The sequence below is a fragment of the Aulostomus chinensis genome, chromosome 9 (genome assembly GCF_037954235.1).
Source record: "Aulostomus chinensis isolate RoL2024-O1b breed Wild chromosome 9, RoL_Achi_v1.0, whole genome shotgun sequence".
NCBI lineage: Eukaryota > Metazoa > Chordata > Actinopteri > Syngnathiformes > Aulostomidae > Aulostomus > Aulostomus chinensis.
Window position 1 is genome coordinate 24,999,179 of NC_141328.1, and position 21,190 is coordinate 25,020,368.

The window sequence follows — 21,190 nt, forward strand, 5'->3', positions numbered from 1 at the left end:
ACGTAGAGGGTACAGACGTTGGTATAGGTGGTGCTGTGTTCACTGCTGTGACTGTGAATGTGTGGAGATCTAGACTACATGATGACTAGCGTGCTGAGCTAGTGGCTAAGATGATAGTAATAATAATAATAATGACTATTCTTGCTGGTGTTGCCCAGTGCCATCACTCACACAGATCCACCAGTTGCACACATACGTGCATGGCGGACCCACTGACTTCACTCATGCCCTACTACCGTTATCACTGTCTATTTTTTTTTTTTATTTACAAGTGAAGGAAGAGAGAATGATCGACATATCTGCAGTGTAAGCTAACTTCAATGAAATCCTAATATTCTGGATCCTATAAATCGAGACTGTGAAAGGGGTTCCTGCACATTTCAACGTTTCATTTAAGATTTTTTTTTTTTTTAGACCACTTTGAATTGAATTCCATACCTATTTTACAACCGTATTGGAAAAATGTATACGAGAAAATGCGAATGAAAAGGGAAGCGAGTCCCAGAATGAGTACACAGTGAATGTATTCATGTTTAAGAACAACACACCATGACTGGAAGTGGGTTTATTGGCTCCATGTTGATTTTTTTTCCACACCGATTTGGGGAATTGTTTTGTATTACTGTTTATTTAACGGTCACATAAAAACAGACTAGTGTGACATTCACAGGGAAGTTATTGCAACATGGAAGTAAAATCCTGATGTTAAAAATCTAGAAATATATTTGACTTGTTTATGTAAACATAAGACTGTTTAAAGGCCCAACTTTCGGATAAAAACCCAATGGGAGCCCTGAAAGCTCTCCAGCTTGTTCTATTGTTATTACTGTTAAACACCAAATTCAAGCCAACTATATCTGTAATGCGTGATGCTTGGCACTGGATCTTATTACCGCCTCCACAGATACGCTGGTTTCTTCAACTCACCTCCTTCAGTGACAGTCCAGCTCTCCTGCACCGACGGACGTCCACAACCCACTCGAGTGCAGGCACTGAGCTGGAAGCGGTAGCGGCTGCCCTTCTCCAAGCCCTGAAGCTGCCAATGAGTGGTGTCAGCCCCAGTGATGTTCACCTCCTGGGAATCAACCTCCTCCATTGTGGTCTCATTAACTATTGAGGAAGGAGAAAGATGTCATGTCAGTTCATGTGGCGTGAGTGAACCTAGACCAGAAAGATGCGGAAGAAGTCATCAGTTTTGGCACATGTTGTGTATTAATGGAACACAGCTATAATGAGGGTCAATAGTCGAGGGAGGGGGAAGATGAAGAGATGTCATGCTAGCTCATGCAGAAGGTAAACGTAGCAGATACATGTCACGACAGGTGAGATGAGGAGGAATACATTATGAGGAAAAGTGAGAGGAGATGAAAGGGGAAAGATAGAGAGCTCAGAAGAAGAGGAGGGACGAGTGTAAACAAGTGGCAATGGATGAGAAGAGAAGGAGGCGGAGGAAAAAAAACAGGAGGAGCAGGAAGATAAATGATGAGGGTAAAAATGGACGGCATAAAGGAAAGAAAAATTAACGTGACACTAACAAAATATAGTTACAATCACAAATACATCAGGGGGAAATTGAGTGAATAGAAAGGAGAAAAATAACACTTAAAGTGGAAGCAGAAGAAGGAAATCAGAATAGTAGCAAGCAGCATAACATATCACCAAACATGCATTATAGATCAAAGTACAGTATGTGTGCAGACTGTAGAAAGCAACACATTTCTCCTGCAACCACCCTGCTTGATGTCATGACTGTGCTAACGCTGAAACACAGGTGAGGGCTGATTCTGTCCAACCCAGAGCCCTGAATATCTATACCAACCCCATCAGGTTATCACTTGACTAATAATGCATCACTTTAAGCACTGTAGTATATACACCCTTGGTATGTCATGTAATACTGAATTCAAATATTCAACAGAAACCAATGTTTGAAACACGCTTGAGCTACACGGGTGAGTCGATTCTAACGTGACGCCCACACTCTATAGCGTGTGTGTAGAGTCTGACATCTGACATGGGAAAAGGCAGAGAGGAGAAAGGGGACGGAGCTTATTGAAGAGCTGGCCAGACTCTGTGGGTGCTGCTGCTGCTGCTGCTGCTGCTGCTGCGGTTGGTGCTGGTGGAGGCGGCAAAGGGCTGTCTCTGCCTTCACAATTTACACAAAAGACTTCAGATATGTCAGCCGGCAAGGTTGTAGGCTTTGAAAAATGAGAAAACGCAATGAAAGACCTCTCTCACTTGCTCACCCCGAACAGTTCTCAAGCATAGTGGCGGTGTTCTTGTTTCAGGGTTGTTGCTGTTTTTTTTGGGGGGGGGGGGGGGGGGGGTTCCTTGTAAGACGAAATGCTCGCGAGTAAAATAAAATACAGGAGGAAATTGTGGAAGAGGCACAAACAGGAAAGACATGGATGATTCTTTTTTTTGTCTCTCTAGACAAGAACCTGCAGTCCGGGAGGAGAGGAGATAAGAAACACTAAGGGAATCCACAATCTGAAGCTGCTGTTACAGGTTCAGAATCAAACACTGCCACCTAGTGGCTGCCATGATCACATAAGAGAGGAGGGTAGATTGATAAGAGTGTATCTAGTATGTTTTCAGGTAGAGCAAATAGGCATCAATCCTCTTGTATGCTTAAAGATAAACTGCTGTATCCCTGAACTACACCCACACTCATACTCACACTCTCTCACACACACACACTCACACACATACACATACCGTCCTCTCTTCTCTGACTCTCACACTTCCCCCACAACAATTCACACAACACACAGAGCAAGAAGCTACAGCTAGGTGAAACCTATTAATGCAAAAACTCCCAGGGGGCCAAAAGTCATACCACAGCGTGTGTGTGTGTGTGTGTGTGTGTGTGTGTGTGTGTGTGTGTGTGTACATACGGAGGTAGTACTGCAGCAGATAACCAGTCAGGATGCCGTTGGCCCTCAGCGGTGGACCCCATACCAGGGAAATTGAATCTTTCTTGGCGTTGGAGGCGGTTAGAATGGATACTTGCTGAGGAACTGTGAACATGTAAATACATCAACTTTCTACTCATGTTTCACAAGTAGCTGTTTGTTTATTCAAATGTGTGTGTTTTTGTTTGTTTAGACCTGATGCAACAAATTGCTTATTTCCTTTTAAGACCAGAAGACACCCACATCATTTTCCATATTTAATAAACAGTAGAGCAAAATAAAATGAATTTACAGAGAAAAGAAAGCTTTTTTTGGTTTCTATTTCAGATTTTGTATCAGCTACAGAGGTGGAGAAATGAAGCTTCTAGTGAAAGTTAATTCTATCAAAAACCCTCAGTTTTAGAGGACATTTCGGCAATTGTTAGCCTTTATTTCTTTATTCCCTCAGTATCTTTGTCATTGGCTGTGACCTTGATTCTATCCGTATGTCACTGAGCACTAGTGTCATGACCTCCTCTCCCTCTCTTGATCAAAAAAATCTATCATACCGTATCTATTTTAATGTAAATGCTACAAGATGTACAGTACGTGCTTTGGTCTCCTGATAGCAAATGCTGGATAGACGTGTCTAAATAATTGTTATTATTTTCTGTTTCATATTTATCTGGCAGGGACAGATGCAACTTCATAGAAACCTTTGGAGCAGTTTCACAATTCATTCATCGCCGCAGTTTAGCTAATTTCTGAGGCCCGTCCCCAGAAGAGCCTTAAAAATAGCAGACATAAATATCAGCAAAATGGGAACATATTCACAGACAACAGAAGACTTGGTGGTACATGACTAGGCATTATCAGACCTAGGTTCCAAAGCTGCAGTCCACATTTTGAAGTGTCAGGACAAACCGGATTTGGGAGGTACTTGGCATGTGGAGCACATCTGTGCTGTAACCCTGCGCGCCTGCAAGCCTGAGCTTATTTCCATGTTCTTGTGTACTACATGTTTTGAGTCCTCACCTCCTTCTGGCGTGGTGAAGGTGACCGGGTCACTGTTGGGTCCGTTGCCCTTTATGTTATAAACATTGACAGTGAGTTTGTACTCTGAGAAAGGTTCCAGGCCGGGAACCATAGCATGATTCCTCTCCCCGGGGAAGGACATGGACCGGCGCTCATCTAAAATCTTATTGGGATTCATCAAACTCAACTTCCTCAACCAGTGAACCTGAGAGACGGGAGAATGGAAAAACGTTGAGAAACTATTCTGATTAGACCGCAGAGAGAACGAGTAAAGGCAGAGAGGGTGAAGTGAAATGTGGTGAGAAGCAGTGACGAATGCCTGGTCTCCCCTGTAATGAGGAAGATACCTGAAATCACACGTGAAATATGAAGCGTAAATCTGAAACATAGCGTTTTATCACCTCATGTGGTGATCCGATAAAATCCGTCTCTCTCTCTCGTGCTTTCACATCAACACTCTGCTATCTACATACTGACTTTTAATGATCACACTTATTCAAAAGACTGGGAGGTTTCTGCTGTACTCGCTCGTCGTTGTATGAATTATCTACATTTTTCAAGATCTGCGAGTTTTATTCGCGATCTGTGACTCTTTATGTCCAGTTACGCAGCCGAATATACTGTAGCATTATGTAGACTCAATTGTTTGGCCCCAGTGAGTAATAACATATTCATATTAGGGGGGAAATTATGTCTTATAAAAACACATAATGAAAAGATTTCTGCATGTCTATCTCAAGTGTAAAGTAACTTGCCTCATTAAATGTATTCCTTGTGTACTTATTGGTTGAGTATTCATAAAACAGTAGTGGTGGAAAAAGAGGATGTGTTCCTGCGAGGTTAGGAATTCCTGGCGACAAATGAAAAGGGTTAAGAAATACTGCAAAAGATGAGAACAGGAGGGCACCAGATAAAGCTGGAACGCTGGCAGGTACATGAGGTAGCTCACCATAATGGCCATTACTTAAACAACACCGACGGGAATATTCACAACCCTCTCCAAAACACCTGGAACATAATTGCATCAGCTACTTATGCTAGTATTTTCTTATGCTCTTACTGAGCTCAATACACTTCTCAAGAATGTTGCCATTTCCATTAAATGACAGCTGATGAGTTTGAGGATTTTTTTTAAATTTTTTTTAGGAATAATTAGTCACAGCGCCATCTGGTGGTAACAGGAAGTGACTTTTTTAACACTTTGTTGTGCTCTTTCTAGTGGGTAAATGGACTCAATTTTATATAGCGCTTTTCTACCTTACCGGCACTCAAAGCGCTTTACAGTGTCATCTCATTCACCCATTCACACACAAACACACGCTCACACACTGATGGTGAAGGCTGCCATGCAAGGCACCAACCTACTCATGAGGAGCAATTATGGATGACTCTTGGGTTGCTAGACGGCCACTCTACCCCTGAGCCATGCCGCCCACACGTGGATCCATCTCAGATTTGGTCAGAAACACATAGAGAACTTGGTGACGGTCACTGAGAAGAGCTTTGCCTTTAAATAATGTAACTTTGCAGTGCGTTTTCTTGCAGTTTTGTGTGTTGTCGAGAGGATGAAGACGGTTTAATTTGCTCCTGTTTTGTCTGTTTGCATGTATTCTCCTCAGTTTCAGAGTGCTGGCCCTACTAAAAAACTAAAAAAACAAAAGGAACTACAGTTATCTACTTTTTGCACGGTTGCACTAATTGCAGCTCATTATCTTAAGCAGATACAACTTTTCTATTGCGTGTAATTACAAATTCAGCATTACTGCATGTTGTTACATCATTTACGGTACTGAGTCTAATTATATCTTTTTAACCACTAATTACCATGTAATTGCATAATTAGTCCAGTTAGATTTATCAAATCATTGCAGTGTGGAGTTGCCAGTGATCCTATAGTGCTTCTTTAGACTATGTAAGGAAGGGGAAATGGTTTCCATTCTTCTCAACCACTAGAATCACTTCTGCCTCCAAAGGTTTGTTGAACACTTCTTCAAGATGGTGAAAACTTACATTGTAGCCCTTAAGGTCACCTCTCAGCGTGGAGGGCGGAGCTGGGGTCCAGCTTACTCTCAGAACGGTGGTGTTGATCACCTCCACAGCTACATCCCGCGGTGCTGCAGAAGGAACTGGAGAACACATGCAGGGAGGTCAGGAATACAGACTAAATCAGACAGACTCTACAGAGACTCTTAAACACTATAATAAAACACTTTGAAAAAAAAAAAAGAAACACAAGAAGAAGCTTGTAGCCACAGCAACGAAACAAATAATCAAATAACACTGCTGCAAAAACTAATTTGATGCTTTGAGTAGTTACTTGAAAGGCAGAGGTCAGACTAACGCAGGTAAAAATACATCCTCAGCTGGCCCAGAGCTGAAGCTGCTAAAGTGCACAAAGCTGTCTAACAGAAAGGGAAAAAGAACAACAACACAAACATGTAATGAAAATGTTCTATATGTTTTGTGCTCTACACGTCGCTGCACCAGTATGACAGGAGAGAAGCCGAGCAGACACTCGACGAAGAAGCAGCCATTGTGCCTCAATAAGCCTACGCTGTTAAGAGTGTCGCGATCTGTCAAATATCCCACAGCTTCTGAGACACAAATGGAAATTTGACTTCTCTCTGCTCTACAAAGGTTATCTGACACCTACTGGATGGATTTTTTTTTTTCTTTTCAGAGGGAAGGAAAAGCCGCTACTACACACCTGCACGGGGTTAAAACCATGAGCAAAGAAGGAAAAGAACTTAACCTGACACATTTTTCCGTAGACAATGCCAAAAGAAAACTGGAGATAGAACAGGAAGTGATGGCAAGAAAAGTCCGCAGTCAATCAGCAAAACATCTTCCTCAGGCTCAGACGTGTCAAAACATAGCAATTTGGAATTCAATGTGTTACATTTGTAACTCACCGTCTTCTCCAGAGTAACCTGTTTTAACTTTAGGTTGAGGTCCCCACCCATAGGTGTTCCTGCTCTGAATTTTGACCTCATACGGGATGAAGGTGGGCGTGTTCCTCACGATGAAGGAGTGTCTCTCAACCAGGTGCTCCTTCCACTCATCGTCCACCCCCTGTTTCCTGTAGCTCACCTTGTACTCAAGGCCCGGGCCATTGTGTTCGATGGGCAACAGCGGCTTAAACAGGATAAAATCATGTTTTTCTAATATATTATTAACACATAAATTTTACAGAGAGACGTTCTTCTCTTACCTCCCAGCTAATGTCCAATAGATGAGGAAGAGGGCCTTGAATTTTTATGTTTTCTGGGTTCCTGTCAGGAGCTTTAAAAAGATTTGTGAAGTTTAAGCACATTTTTAACTACTGGGGGAAAAAAAAGGAGTAAAAGCAAATGTTCCATCATGTTCAACTAAAATTAATAGAGGATAAATGTAATGAGAGACACAATTTACTTTAATGGGTTCTAAGACCCGAAATATCCACAGCTCCAGCGTTACAAATACGTGTGTCCAAATGCGACCTTATTCATACTGCAACCTGCTTCAAATGTGATAAGTAAGCGCTCAGTGAGTCCAAATGCGGTATGAAGTTGGTGGTCTTGTACCGCCGGGATTATGGATGAGATGCAGGCACTCAAAAAAGCCAAGGGGAGGAAAAAACCAGCATGTGTTCTTCATCTGAGCAGAAGACCACACGCTGCTCGAAGAATTTCCAGCCATTACGTTTGAATAGAGGCTTTTTAACTTCATTTCCTTCCCCTGACTTTCTGAGTGTCTGCATCAACCCATCGCTTCCTGAGCAGATTTCTAAAACTTTGCATGCTTCCACAATCGACAGATACACGTTAATTACAGGGAGCGAGTCTCACCAGTAGGGGGTGTTTTGTATCTTTCACTGGGCTCACTAGGGGGTCCGGGGCCCACGGCATTGACGGCATACACTCTGAACTGGTAGTTAAGATGTCCGTGTAGTGCTAACTCGACTGTTGCCTGGTTACCAGGGACTTTCTGCAGCTTCTTCCACCTGCCTGGCTCCCATTGGCTCTCCTCATACTCTACTATAAATTCTGTGTTCGCACAAGAAGATAGACGCCACACAAACATTTAGTCACCAACATGGAAAAGGCAATTACATCTGCTGAAAGAGAGCATGCGATTGTAAACAACAGAATATTAATAGATGATGTTCGAATGCTTTCACATACCAAAAAAGCCATAGTTAAATAAATAAATCTTTAAAAAAAAATCGTTCTTTCTGTGTGTTGGATGAAAAGATCAATAGCACTCTAATGTTTTGTATTAAAAACAAAAACGGGACAAAGGAGGTAATTATCCTCTCTGAGTATGAAGACGGGAAGAAAATAGTCGAGTAATAGCATACAGCTCTTCCTAAAACACCAAATTGCTGTTTGTGTACAGATTAAACAAACTGCTGCGATGGTGAGCAGAATTTTGAACTTTGGAGAGAAACAGATACAGTCTGATGATAAACTGTTCCAATCACCTCCATGATTCCTTACGGATGGCAAGATTTTCATCTAACTCCTTAAAAAAAAAAAGTAGATTTTTCTAAAACTTTCCAACTACTCATTTATGAAATCTTTCACCCACGGGTAATAATTCGTCAGGATATTACACCTATCACGCAATAGCGCACTCGTTTCCCTTGAGCTATTTTGATGTTAAAACACTCAATATTCCCTGTCTATCCTTTTTATTTTCATCCGTAAGCCCACTCTTGTATATTATTGACTAAATGAACTTCTGTTATTTTTGTGTATCCTCCTTGTTGAGATAAAGTTAATTTACAAAAAAGAATAACAGAAATCTAGAAAATAAAAGAATAAATGCACCTGCCACTCACTCAAAACTCACAGGACATTAGGCTGGAGATTTACCTGTTACGGAACTGTTGTGATCACTCCCGGGAACCCAAGACAGGCTGATGTTCCTCGGATTCGGGGTTTCAGATATAAGTACGTTTGTAGGAGCATCAGGAACATCTGCGTTACACAGCACAAACGTTAGCTACTCCGCAGCTGTGAATGGAAACATCGTCTTCATGAAGTGAATTATACGTATTAACTGCAGAATGAATATCATGATCTCACCGAGAACCGTGACCAGAGCAGTCGCGATGTCCTCATCTAGACTGGTTCTGGCTACGCACGTGTACGTTCCCTCATCACTGAGGTTCACGTTCATCATCTGCAGCACACCGTTTTCCACCAAGTATCTGAACAGACAAACACATTCAGAAGGGATGAAATGTGACATCAGTCAATCAACAAGTAAACAAAGATGCACCATCGTTTGAAAATTTATGGATGAAATGTTGATTTTTTTTTTTTTTGGTCAAAATGTAAATAAGGACTAAAAGATTTATTAAAGTTTAGTCTGTGAATGCCTAACTTTCTTCCATCCATCCATTTTCTATACTGCTTATCCATTAAGGGTCGGGGGGGGGGGGGCTGCAGCCTATCCCAGCTGACATTGGGTGAGAGGCGGGGTTCATCCTGGACAGGTCGCCAGTCCATCGCAGGGCCACCAGGAGTAATTAGAGGTTCAGCATCTTGCTCAAGGACACTTCAACATGGTCACCGAGGGAAGTGAGGATCGAACCAGCGACCCTTCAGTTACTAGACGGTCACTCTACCACTGAGCCACGCTTCCACCCCTTGCCTAACTTTCCTGTTTCTTTTAAAAAATGACAAACCAGCCAAACACACAAAAAAGTTGAAATTGTAGAGGGAATGAAACATTCATCTGAGTAACTTTCCTCAATCTGTTGATCAGGATAAGGAGAGAATTAAAATGAATTACATTTTTTTAATGAATTTGTTGAATATGAACAATATAAATTTTCTTTCATTCAAATTAAATCAAAACGTAAAAAAAAAAAAAAAATGGAGTCTCCTTCTGTAATTGAACACATAAAATATTTTGGGATTTCCCATTTCTTCCCAAGCAGTGACATCCAGATAAAGAAAGTGAGAGAGCTGGAATCTCTTCAACGCAGACACACCCAAAGGAAACACCATCAGACCAGGTCCTCTTACCTGGAAGCCTCCTCAGTGGCGAGCGAGATCTCCTCTCCATCCTTCCTCCATGTCACCTCAAAGGTGTCCTGCAGGCTTTTATCGTAGTCCGCATGACACACCAGCCGACCCGTCGTCCCGCTGATGATCTGCACATCCTCAGGTGGTTCCACGATCTTTGTGGGATCTAAAGATAAACAACCCCCCCCCCAAAAAAAACAACATTCGGATCAAAATTATATCTTTTTAGATAACATTGGAAAATCTTGCGAGCGTAACAACGAGGTTGTTACATGCATGTTTTGCAGATACCTTTCACGTCTAGCAAAGCAGTGATAACTGACTTGCCCTCTGAGTTAAAGGCAACACACACATATTCCCCGCTGTCTTCTTTTTCTGCACTGATGATTTGTAATGATCCGTTCTGGAGAGACAAAAATCGTTCCCCCTCGATGGTTTCTGGAATCTCATCTTTGGCCCTGGGAGAGAAAGTTTTCAGATCTCCTTTAAAGTTTATGCAACTCATCTGACAGCAGAACTGAAGAAGAAGAAGAAGAAGTGTTAAAAGATTTCCCTTCTGTATATCAAGCCCAGATTATTTGAAGAAATTCAATTTGATTTTTGGTTAAAGCAGCGCTATGAATATTTAAGTCTCAAGATCTAATATGCTGGGGGTCTTGTGTGAGGTTACGAGTGTTTGTGATTCAACTGAGATCCTATTTGCTCCTTTGTAGAACTGTAGCAGAGCTGTAGTGCTGGTTAATAGGATTTAATTAGTCCAATTTCAAATAACGGGAGAGGATTATCCTATTAAAGAGACATAAGTGTGACATCAGACTGTCGAGCAGACACCTGAAGCAGCACGGCCCACTGAGGTGGTACAATAAGTCCCTCGATTCTTTTTTCAACTCCAGCGCAGAGCTAACTGATATACACTAAGTAAAATGTCACACCGATAGACGAGGTTCCATCTAAATGGGCTTGGAAATTCCTAGTCACTCACCAAGAGAACTTTGGTGTCGGAGAACCAAAAAAACTACAGTTCATGACAACGTCCCTTCCTCGGATCACCATATACTCCTGGAAGTCCCTGGTCAGCATCAGAGGAGCCACGTCTATGACCAGGCGGAGGGAGGAGAGATTATTCAGATGTCAAATTACTCTTCACCGTATGATTGTGACAAGAGCTCAGGGTCCCTCGTAACATCTGCAACAACACAGTCTGTTCTACACTACATCTGGATGAGGATCAGGCATTCTAGAATCAATCTTTTTTGTAGCGCGTTCAATAAAAGAGATGGGAGACCCAAAGATTTTAACCTTGATGAGCGCAGACGCTTCCCATGCAAGTTCATCTTTATGTCATATTATCTTGGTGTAATTATCTTGGCGGGCACAACATATATGTTTTATTTTAACTTGAACCCACGAAGGATGGAGATTCAGAAAAAATGGAAAAATGTTGTAATGATGATGTGCTCTAAAAACCTGTTGTGATCTTGTCTAAATACAAATTTGAATTGAAAATTAAAAGGATAAAAGTCTTTATTCGAATATCATGAAGATGGAAGCAACCGATTTAGAGAAACAATTTATTCATGGTCATTCATCAGCGACAGATGCACTTTGGGAAGAGAATTGGACAAATGGTCATTGCACCGCATAAAGGCATTCATATTATCTTAAAATGTGGACAATACGCCTTTTGTTTTTTCAGAAATACACATGACACAACAGGCTGAATGAGAGATACGGTTGAGGAAGCCATTGGAACAGAAAATCTGAATCTTTCTTATATAACCCTCCATTTCAGTCAGTATCCACTCGACTAGACCCACAATACATCCGCTGACCATAATAGAAACGTGTGAACAACCTTGATAGGGCTTTGAACTGCGCTGCTAGATACACAGAAGCATTTCACAAAGACAGCTTTATCTGGTACCATGTGGAGCATCTTAGTTTTCAACCACGATACAATAAAAAGTGTGAAAGTGCACGTTAATGTTTGGAGATGCAACAGCTTAGCAGTACACGCGGCGCTGCACCTGCAAATTTCGGCAGATGGGCAGCAGCAGATTTGACAGAGATGCATGCTGTGCAACTGTGGGTGTCAGCTTTGATTGTTAGATAATGAGAGAATGAAGAGATAATACACATTTGATCACGACATTTGGTGATTAAAGAGGGAACAAATAGCTGTAGCCCATATAAATCCATCATTTCAAGACTGTTAATGACCAGGTAATGTTTGATAATGGCCTGTAATCCATTGGGATCAGACAGAATGTGACGTTTTTCAGTTGGACGTGGTTTGTCTTTATGGTAGTTCATGGTGTAATCACTCTGCTCCCTCGTGTTGTGCAGGGCGAACGCCTTGACTTGTGACAGTGGTACTCACTCATGACCATGATGTTAATGTTGGCTAGAATGCTGCCGTGGCTGTTGGAGGCTTCACACTGGTAGACAGCGCTGTCCTCTGGCATGGCGTTGTGGAGCACCACCGTATCATCGAGCACTCGCCTGTTGTTCAGCGGGTCGTCTGACAGCCCGACGCAGAATCAAAAACATCAGAATCATTTCATATTGAAATACAACTATGCAGAACGTGTTCAGGTGTAGTGGCACATGTTTTTTCTTTCTTTCTTGTTGTCTTCTGCATGCATACCTGCTCTCAGGTAATAAAATTTGGCTCTGACTGATGTAACGTGAGCTGCTTCTCAGTAGCACCCCTGATGGCTGCTCACTGTCCTCCAGGCTGATGGGAAAAGATGCTTTTACAGCATAATTAGAATTATTGTCGCTCACCTTCAAAAATCTCCCCGTTCCTCCTCCAAACTATGTCTGGCTGAGGTTTCCCGCCGACCGAGCACTTCATGTAAACATCTAACCCAATCACGGTTAGCTGGCTCTGTGGAGGCTCTGTCAGCCATGTTGGCGGCTCTGGGGGAGTTAGGAAGAGCTAAGTTGGTTTGAGTCAACATGACGAAAGTACCTATAAATACACACACAATTAGATCTCGACCAACCTTCCACTATGACGTCAAAGTAGTGCACAGCCTCTCCAGCGGAGCTCCTGGCCATACACATGTACTTCCCTTCATCCCTCTCTTCAATCGCAGATATGGTCAACAGCTTCCCAAAGTTGTGTAACTTTGTGCGAGTGGAGAGCTTGTCTCCCAGTTTCATCCATTCCATCTTTGGAGTGGGACTGATGATACATAAAAGAGTCACATCTTAGAAGACTTCACAAAATATGTGGTTTATTTTGCTTGGTGATGGAGTCACTGATACATACAACCCCTCTGGTATACACTCCAGCTGCAGCTCCTTGCCCTTCAGCAGCACTTTCTCTGTCTGGACACCAGAGGGCAGCAGCAGGCTGGGTATTCTCTCTGGGGGGGCTTCTGCCACTTTAAATAGAAAAAGTAGTCCTCCTCACTCACACATGCACAATTCTATACAAATGTCTTACAAACTGAAGACAGAGTAGGTCTTTTCAGTTGAGTCGCATCATACAAAACATTTTTTCTTCACTTCCACTGAGAATGATGTGATGTGTCACTCACTGACGTCGTTGTTGTTGTCAACAGATCGATTGTCAGGTTTCCCTGAAATGAAAACATAATAAAAATAATATCAACATCTAGTTATAACACGCTCAAAGTATTTGGTATGAGTGCTCTAACAGTTTCCTGCAGAACCAACGTGACAAGACAAGTCCTGCTTCTTGGTATGCGGGGGGAGGAAAGTTGTGATCAGGCCAGAAAAGTAACAAGACAGATTCCATGCGTCTAACGCTACGCTTTTAGCTGGAGTGAAAATGGTTTTATAGCATTATTTAATTTGATCATCACACTGATAATTCTCATATTAATTTCTCAGGAGAGTTTTTCTGATGTCATGATAAACAATATTTCCATACGGATTCAGTTGTTGTAAACGTACATGTCTGGACCACAACGGCCATGGCCGTCTTCTGGACAATGGTACGAATTTTGGGGAAATCAGCAAAGCAACAGTAGTCCGGACGACTGTCTTTCGGCAGGGCGTTAGAGAAGTAGAGGTTGCCATCGACGCCCATGGAGACCCTCTCATCCTGCTTTATGTGTTGCAGACCTGGAAAAGAACATTACGAGAGACCTCAGTGTGAATTTAATACAACGAAATATAATATGTGTCCCATTGTGAAGTACAACTTATTACAAGTTGAACCTAAACAATTTAAAATTCAGTGTAGATGCTCCACTTTAAAGAGATTTCCTTGTATGGAGACAGTGAACTGGTACATCCAGGGGAACAGTTTACGCAGAGCTATCACTGAAGTCTCAGGTCACTGAAGCTTCATTTACAGCTCCATTTAAGAAATAGCCTTCAACGTCATGAAAATACATATCTGTTTCTGATTCATGTCACGTGGAACTTGAGCGAACCAAAGCCAAAGTTTCGTCCTTTTTGGGCGGGATCCAACGACAATATTCAAACCGTATAAGTGCACATTCCTCTAGCGCTCCTCCTGAGCTCCGTAGGTTTGTTGGATCCATTTGTGGAGCTGCGGAGGAGCAGGAGGGGAAAACTCGGGTCGACTGGCTAAACATTTCAGCCTTTAATAGAGGTGGCCCTTGACACAGTTAATCTTTTTTTTTGGCAGTGGTGGGGAGAAAAAGGACCTGATGTGAGGTAAACTTGCAGGACTCGAGTGTGTTGCTTCTTTCAACAGCCCTAACTGTCCTCACCCTCAGCTTCTTCACTTGAGGAGGAGGAGAATCACGAGCTCTAAAAAAATACACATGGTGCTGCTGGCTTCTTTGATTTGAGGAGAAAGCAAACACTCGCAGTGTTTACACGCTGACAGATACATGAGGCCTTGACAGGTCAAATGGGTCAGTCAGATATAAAGACAAAGTTTGGGATTATCTGGGAAGTGGGAACAGCTGGCATTCTGCCTGGTGAGTTTAAGATTCACTGAATCAGACTTTTTTTTCCAGAGAAGAGGATTCTGTCTTCCATTCTGAACATGTGCTCTTTATCAATAAAGGAAAGAAAGAAAGAAAGAAAGAAAGAAAGAAAGAAAGAAAGAAAGAAAGAAAGAAAGAAGGAAACCAAGCCAGAATACAAATTGTGCATCCATCTTCTCTGATGCGATGTTTCAAAAATACATCAAAACGCATCATATGAGGTGCCTGATGGATTGTCCAGCCTCATCTGACCATGTTGTACAATTTTTGTAATCCTTCTAAAAATGAAAACTAAAAAGAAGTCACGCTCACCCACCTTATGGAGACATTGGTATTCAGAGGTATGAGTAAGTTGGCATCATTGAATTTCTCTTTCATGCTCTTGTTTTTTTTTTTTTCCATCCTCCATGTAACTACAAAGCAGAACACCAAGCATGTCTCTGAGGAGACACGGTCCAAAGATGGGCACCATTATCCCCATTTCTATGATTCATCGCATCTCGTCCCCTCCATGACCACAGGCTTTTTGCCCTTCTATTCAGTAGGACCATTCATGCACTTTGCTTTAGTCATGGTCCAAAGAGATATTGAACCGTTTGCTTTATTTATAACATATGGAGGCCTTGGCAAACACTGTTTTCCCCCGATTGCCCTCGTACTTCCTGATAAAACCAAGTGGGACAATGGCTTAAAGAGGCTTTCACGTTGCAATGGAATATTTAACCAACAAACATATTTAGTACATAAATCATCTGCATTGCCATTTGCGCCCTGGCTTACCAATAGACATCCAGTGGATCTTGCGTGGGGCCACACCTGCCGGGGGGTTACACTTCAGTACGATTGGCTCTCCCTCCTCCACAACAATAGGCTCAATCAACTCCTTCGGAAACTTTGGGATACCTGAGCAAAAATATTTATAGATATATATGGAGAAATGGAAGCTGAAGGAAAATACAGATTCTCAATATAGAGCAACAACTCGTGAGCAGTTTCTCCGTGTAACTTACTAGGAACCCTGAGCTCGATCTCCTCCGTCATGGCAGTTCCCAGCTTGTTTGAAGCATAACATCGATATTTGCCCTGGAAGTCAGCAAGGTTCTTGTTGGGAAGCACGAACGTTCCATCTCTGTGGTCGGCTGTTGCAATTAGGGGAGGAATAAAGTCAAGACCACCTTTGGTCCATCTGTATCTGTTAGATCAAAACATCCAGTGAGACACTCAGACAGAGAGAGTTCAGTTATTCCCGGAAGGCTGTGATCAGGGTGATGACACGTACTCTGGACGAGGGTTGCCCCTGGCTTCACACCTGATGGTGACAAGGGTGTCAAATGGAAGGGCAATGATGGGACCCGAGGTGTAAGTTATGATGGTTGGAGGCTGCTCCACTGTATTGTGAATGAAAACAAACACACACACACACACACACAAACACACACACACACACACACAAAATGAAGCAAAGTTGTTCACAGTGAAAGAAATAAAGCACAAGTTTTTCCTTTGTTGTTTTCGGACCTGCATGCAGCTCATAGTGAGAAGTCAGCAACAGAGCAAAGCTGTGAGCCAACAATGCTGCATAATCTGGACAACAAAGATACACAGTGAGCTAAAGTAGCACGCAAGGATTTGATTGCAAAATGTTCTTTGACTTCAACAGAGAAAGCTCCATGGCAAAACTTCCAATAGGTTATTCATAATTCACAATTTCAAAATCATGTTTTGTGAGGTTACAGTGACCTTGAACTTTAACTGCCAGAACTAAATGTGTACCGAATTCTTAAATCAACATAGATATTCCCGAGATATTGTGTTAATGTGAATGTGATGGACGCATATCGCCTCCAGCTGCAGCCATCAGAGATCCAAAGGCATCAAAATACTCAAATAGGAAGGACACCAAAGGTTTTAACAGGCACTTTTATCCGAATTACTCACAACAGATGGAGAAGAAACAAAAAATTAGTTTGAATAACCTGTTGAAATACAAATAAAAGATTCGATTTTGCCTTGGATGCTAATCACACCTTGTAAATCGCTGCTTTAGTTTTACTGGAGAGTAAATACACAAAAGGTATAACGGTAATCTGTTGACACACCTACCTTCCAGAGGAATATTGAGGCCTGCGGCCCTGGAAGTCAGGGCCAGCAGCAGGGCAACGTACAGGCTCCCTGCCAGCCTCATCACCTTCTACTGGTTAACCGAGAAAGAGGAGATCAGGAGTGTGTTGACGTGGGCGATCAACTGGCGTCACTCAGAGTTGGGAAGGCACAGAGGAGCTGGGGGAAGAATATTTACAGAACACGGTCCAAAGTTCAGTTATTCAACGAGGGGAAGAAAAGCTGAGCATTGGCTCTCATCACATAAGTGCGGCACGAATGACGTGCCGAAGACTCATTTTGCTTTAAATGGTCTGCAAGTGATCAAGGTAGCCGAGCTGAAAACAGACTCTAAAAATAGCACTTTATGAAAAATGGCTGACTGCCAAAGGAGTACGAAAGAAACTACATCTAACATCTTTAAAAAAAACATATTTTTCATTGCTTTTTGGTGACATTAAAATACATTCAAGAGACTTTCCAATGTCTTTTGACAATTTATTTTGAGATGTGCTGCGCCGCAGTGTGATGTGTTCGTGATGATGTTCTACTAGTAAATGTAGATGGCCTGTAGGGAATTTGGCAATTTAAACTGAAGTCTTAGTTTGAGTGGCAGAGTAACAGCAGTTACAGAATTAAGCAACTAAAGTGAAAACGTTTGACTTTGATTAAAATGATTTTAATTTCATCACTGGCACGACAGGTATCTTTGCTTATACAAAAATGAAGATAAGTAGCCCTTCGAGAATGCGTTGTTTCTCACCGCCGCCAGCCATTTAGCCTGGGTTGTTCCTCATTGTTGTGATGTTGTAGCACAACACAGCAGAGCACTTGTCTGGAGATTACCCTTTGAACTGTAAAGCCTGGCTGGTGGCATCTCATGGCATGCGTACAGTAAACCCGACTGGCACAAAGGCCTGAGCTGCTGTCTGCTGCGATCGCAAGATCCAAGATGGCAGACTATAAATTGGTCTAAGCCCATCAGTATTTTTCACGGCTTAGTTCTCACAGTGCTGAGACTGTGGCGGCAGCCTCGGCGATGCCAAATGGGTTCAGCCTCCAGCTAATCCTACTATCAGGAGAATGAAGGCAGCGAGCTCCAGCAGTCATACAGTACGCCACTTAACTGACTGAGTGCTTCTCAGGGTTCTTCTAAGGACACAGAGCTGCATGTGTTGTCTCTTCTTAGTGAGAAAGGGTAATGTGGTAATTGTTATAGACGAGATTCAGGATTAAGCTGATTGAATTTAGAATCAATTAAACAAATTGAGAGATTGTGGCGGAGTATTATTCGCAATAAGTACTTTTTTGTGATTATCTTCCGCTGGATTAAATGGTAAACCAAACTGCCTAGATGTTTGCTCGTGTGGCGCAAACATAAATTTCCATGTTGCAATAAAGCCGTAAGCCTCTTTCGTTCGCATATACATGCCCACGAGTACACGCCTGCACACCCAGATACAGCCTTGCTTTAGAAAACAGGGTCAGGCATTGGCAGCGCTACAGCGCAGGCACAATTAAAAATGGTACAGTATTGTGATTTTAATGACAAACCCTGCAAAGCCTGTAAGGTCTCCGCAGATGGTTGAAGGCCCACAATCACCCAGTCACACGAGATGTGGGACCTTTCATCCAGATTTGTGTTGATTCTGACAGCACAGTAAACAAGCACCTTTCATTCATGTGTACCAAATCCACTGCTTGGTGGATGTCCAAAGAACTTTGTGGGTTTGGCTTGAGCTGCACGTGGAGCTCTGAAAAGCTGCCACTTCACTGATAATTCAAACAAAGCTGACACAGTTCAAGTCAAAAATGATGGAGCGTCAAACAGGGTGGCATCTCTATGTAAAGAGATTCAAAGCATTTGTTTTGGAAGCCAAAAGGATCTATTACCTGAACACATGGCAGATCATGGCCACAAATCCGCATGGATTGTGTTTCCTAAGTCAGGGCGTGAAAAATGTGACTACTACACGACTAATCCTTGCCATCGCACAAGTTTACAATAACCTCCCCCTAAACAGCTAAACCTTTGCACAGTCTCCTTCTGACCAATCAGCAACCGCCCCTAAAGCTGCAACCCTCGAGCAGTAGTAAATAATGTTACGCGTATAAAACATGCTATTCCAGACAAACACACAGAAACAAACTATTTAACTTTTCATGAAGTAACTAATACTTACTGGTTCTGTGAGTCATTCTACATCTTAACGTCCACCTCTAGCAGGGGACCAAGGCAGCTGCACTACAAGTCCATAGAGAAAGCATGAAACAGGACCATCAGGAGATCAGTCCAACAACTCTCTCTGAACCAACATCTCTGACATGTCCTCCCAGCTCCACCTCACTCCCCTGGTGCACGCCTCCCAGCCCGCCCCTCCACTCAAGAGCCTGAAGGAGTGACAGGAGACTCACTCAAGTGACATATGTCGCCAAATCCTCTCACTTGCCAAAGAGGCTCTAAGCCTGTGACAATGTCTGGGACAAAGCTGCACTGCAGGGTTACTTTTGTGAGCATTAAAGACTGGGTGGAGAGGAAGTACAAGCATGTCTCTCTTTCTCTCTCTCTCTCTCGCTCTCTGTCCCTCTCTCTTTCTTGATTCCTTAGTCCAACCTTCTACACACTATGCACGCCCATTTACACCCAGTTCTACCTCAAAGATTTTAATGCAATGTGTCGTAGGTCCATTGAAAAGGGAAGGGAGTCATCTTCTCTCTGAGAACCTGAGCTTTTGTGGAAGTGTGCTTTCATTTCCATGCCTTGCTCCGGGGTATTGATAGATGGAAGCATGGGAGGACCTGCCTGAAATAGACACAGGGTTGATAACAGGCCATTAGGAATTTAAGCTGCATGATTGGGGGCTTTACTTACTCCTACAGTACTTTACTTTCTTAGGTTTTAATCCTGTAAGCATAGGAATTATATAATAACAATCTGGGTTTCTTTATGAGCTAAAAACTGAAATCTCTCTCTCATGAGGAGGTTTCTAGCTTCATCTGCGTCCTCTAATTCTCTTGATTTTATGGGTTGATACCAATGTTTTAAGAAAAATTTAATTTATTCCAGTTTTTGTGCCACAAAACCAAGAGATCCTCATTGCAACAGGATCACAAGTCGACTCACACACACTCACTCATCATGAAACCGCCTTCGTTAAAATCATCGGATAAACAGCCACTGCCATCATCAAGGCGAAAATCCACCCGTACACATGATACATTGGTGCATCTCTCGTTTATAATACAAGTAGTTAGATTGAGAAGGAATTATATCAGTGGAGATATGATGAATCCACCAGAAGGTAAATGAACTCTGTAAAAAGACAGTATGTCGTGGAGAATAACACTTTACTCCAGAACAAACACTGGCTTGGCTCCTGTATATTTTATTATTTCCCTTTAACTCTTAAATTTGTGTCGAACCTCTTATTTACCTACAATCAAGAACTGGTCTTTTGGCTTAATGTGCACAGTCTGGGCAGAATGTTTGGATTTAATTACACAGTCCATTCTAAAGACGACAGCTGTAATGACTTTAAACGTATGGCGTGTTTAGAAGCACGCGGCTTCTGTAAACATGAAGAAGAAAAAAAGAAACCTCAGAGGACCTGCATGACCACCACAGCCTGACAGGGCCGCGTGCAAACACAAGCATGTAAATCTAAGACACAATAGCTGTAGCATGTCCAAACATATATTGTCTGGTCTCAGACGTCATACAGATGACAGTCAACATCAGTCCTTCTGCCCTCGTCCCTCAGTTAATGGGTTTCAGTGACAGGAACAAGCTCAAACTTGTAGCTAACAGTCATAAACTGAACCCGCACGCTGGGATTGAGTAAAAACAACACTGAACACGCAGGTGAATTTGTCTTCTTTTTTTTTCTCTTTTTTTTAATTGGGTTAACACGTTACCTCCTCTTCACTGGGAAATGGTTCTCCTGGTGTTTTAAAAATAAATGCAGTATGCGGTAAGTTTTGCGTGACAAAATGCAAATATCTCTTTATACTGTAAAGGGACATGCCTCACCCATCATCCACGCCTCCAACTGCCATCGCCCTTGATATTTTGTGTATATTTTCTTGCAAGCTAGTCTCAGTAAGCTAAATCCTAATGAAATACGACACAGTCTGAGTGGATTGGGACCAAGTGTTAATCAGATATATTCCGTAATATTCATCAACACACACGTTTATTAAGTTTATC

The 21,190-nt window shown here is 42.3% G+C and overlaps 1 protein-coding gene across 10 annotated transcripts in view; it reads right to left on the minus strand.

The window, feature by feature from the left end:
* The window catches only part of chl1a (cell adhesion molecule L1-like a), a 48,850-nt gene that overhangs the window by 13,527 nt on the left and 14,133 nt on the right, over window positions 1–21,190 (minus strand). For 9 of the 10 annotated variants that reach the window (XM_086214509.1, XM_086214508.1, XM_086214505.1 and 6 more), the window contains exons 1-23: window positions 19,167–19,300; window positions 16,987–17,163; window positions 16,163–16,271; window positions 15,894–16,075; window positions 15,664–15,786; window positions 13,874–14,044; window positions 13,495–13,536; window positions 13,224–13,338; window positions 12,955–13,136; window positions 12,734–12,868; window positions 12,327–12,467; window positions 10,929–11,040; window positions 10,238–10,404; window positions 9,947–10,112; window positions 8,999–9,123; window positions 8,786–8,890; window positions 7,757–7,954; window positions 7,141–7,211; window positions 6,842–7,064; window positions 5,940–6,055; window positions 3,930–4,134; window positions 2,898–3,020; window positions 928–1,110 (exon numbers count right to left, since the gene is read on the minus strand). In XM_086214509.1, the coding sequence (XP_086070635.1) occupies window positions 928–1,110; window positions 2,898–3,020; window positions 3,930–4,134; window positions 5,940–6,055; window positions 6,842–7,064; window positions 7,141–7,211; window positions 7,757–7,954; window positions 8,786–8,890; window positions 8,999–9,123; window positions 9,947–10,112; window positions 10,238–10,404; window positions 10,929–11,040; window positions 12,327–12,467; window positions 12,734–12,868; window positions 12,955–13,136; window positions 13,224–13,338; window positions 13,495–13,536; window positions 13,874–14,044; window positions 15,664–15,786; window positions 15,894–16,075; window positions 16,163–16,271; window positions 16,987–17,068 (3,076 nt within the window). In that variant the 5' untranslated portion in view covers window positions 17,069–17,163; window positions 19,167–19,300. Of the gene's footprint in view, window positions 1–927; window positions 1,111–2,897; window positions 3,021–3,929; window positions 4,135–5,939; window positions 6,056–6,841; window positions 7,065–7,140; window positions 7,212–7,756; window positions 7,955–8,785; window positions 8,891–8,998; window positions 9,124–9,946; window positions 10,113–10,237; window positions 10,405–10,928; window positions 11,041–12,326; window positions 12,468–12,733; window positions 12,869–12,954; window positions 13,137–13,223; window positions 13,339–13,494; window positions 13,537–13,873; window positions 14,045–15,663; window positions 15,787–15,893; window positions 16,076–16,162; window positions 16,272–16,986; window positions 17,164–19,166; window positions 19,301–21,190 lie in introns of those variants that run through there. The other variant, XM_086214501.1, reaches the window with a different exon arrangement.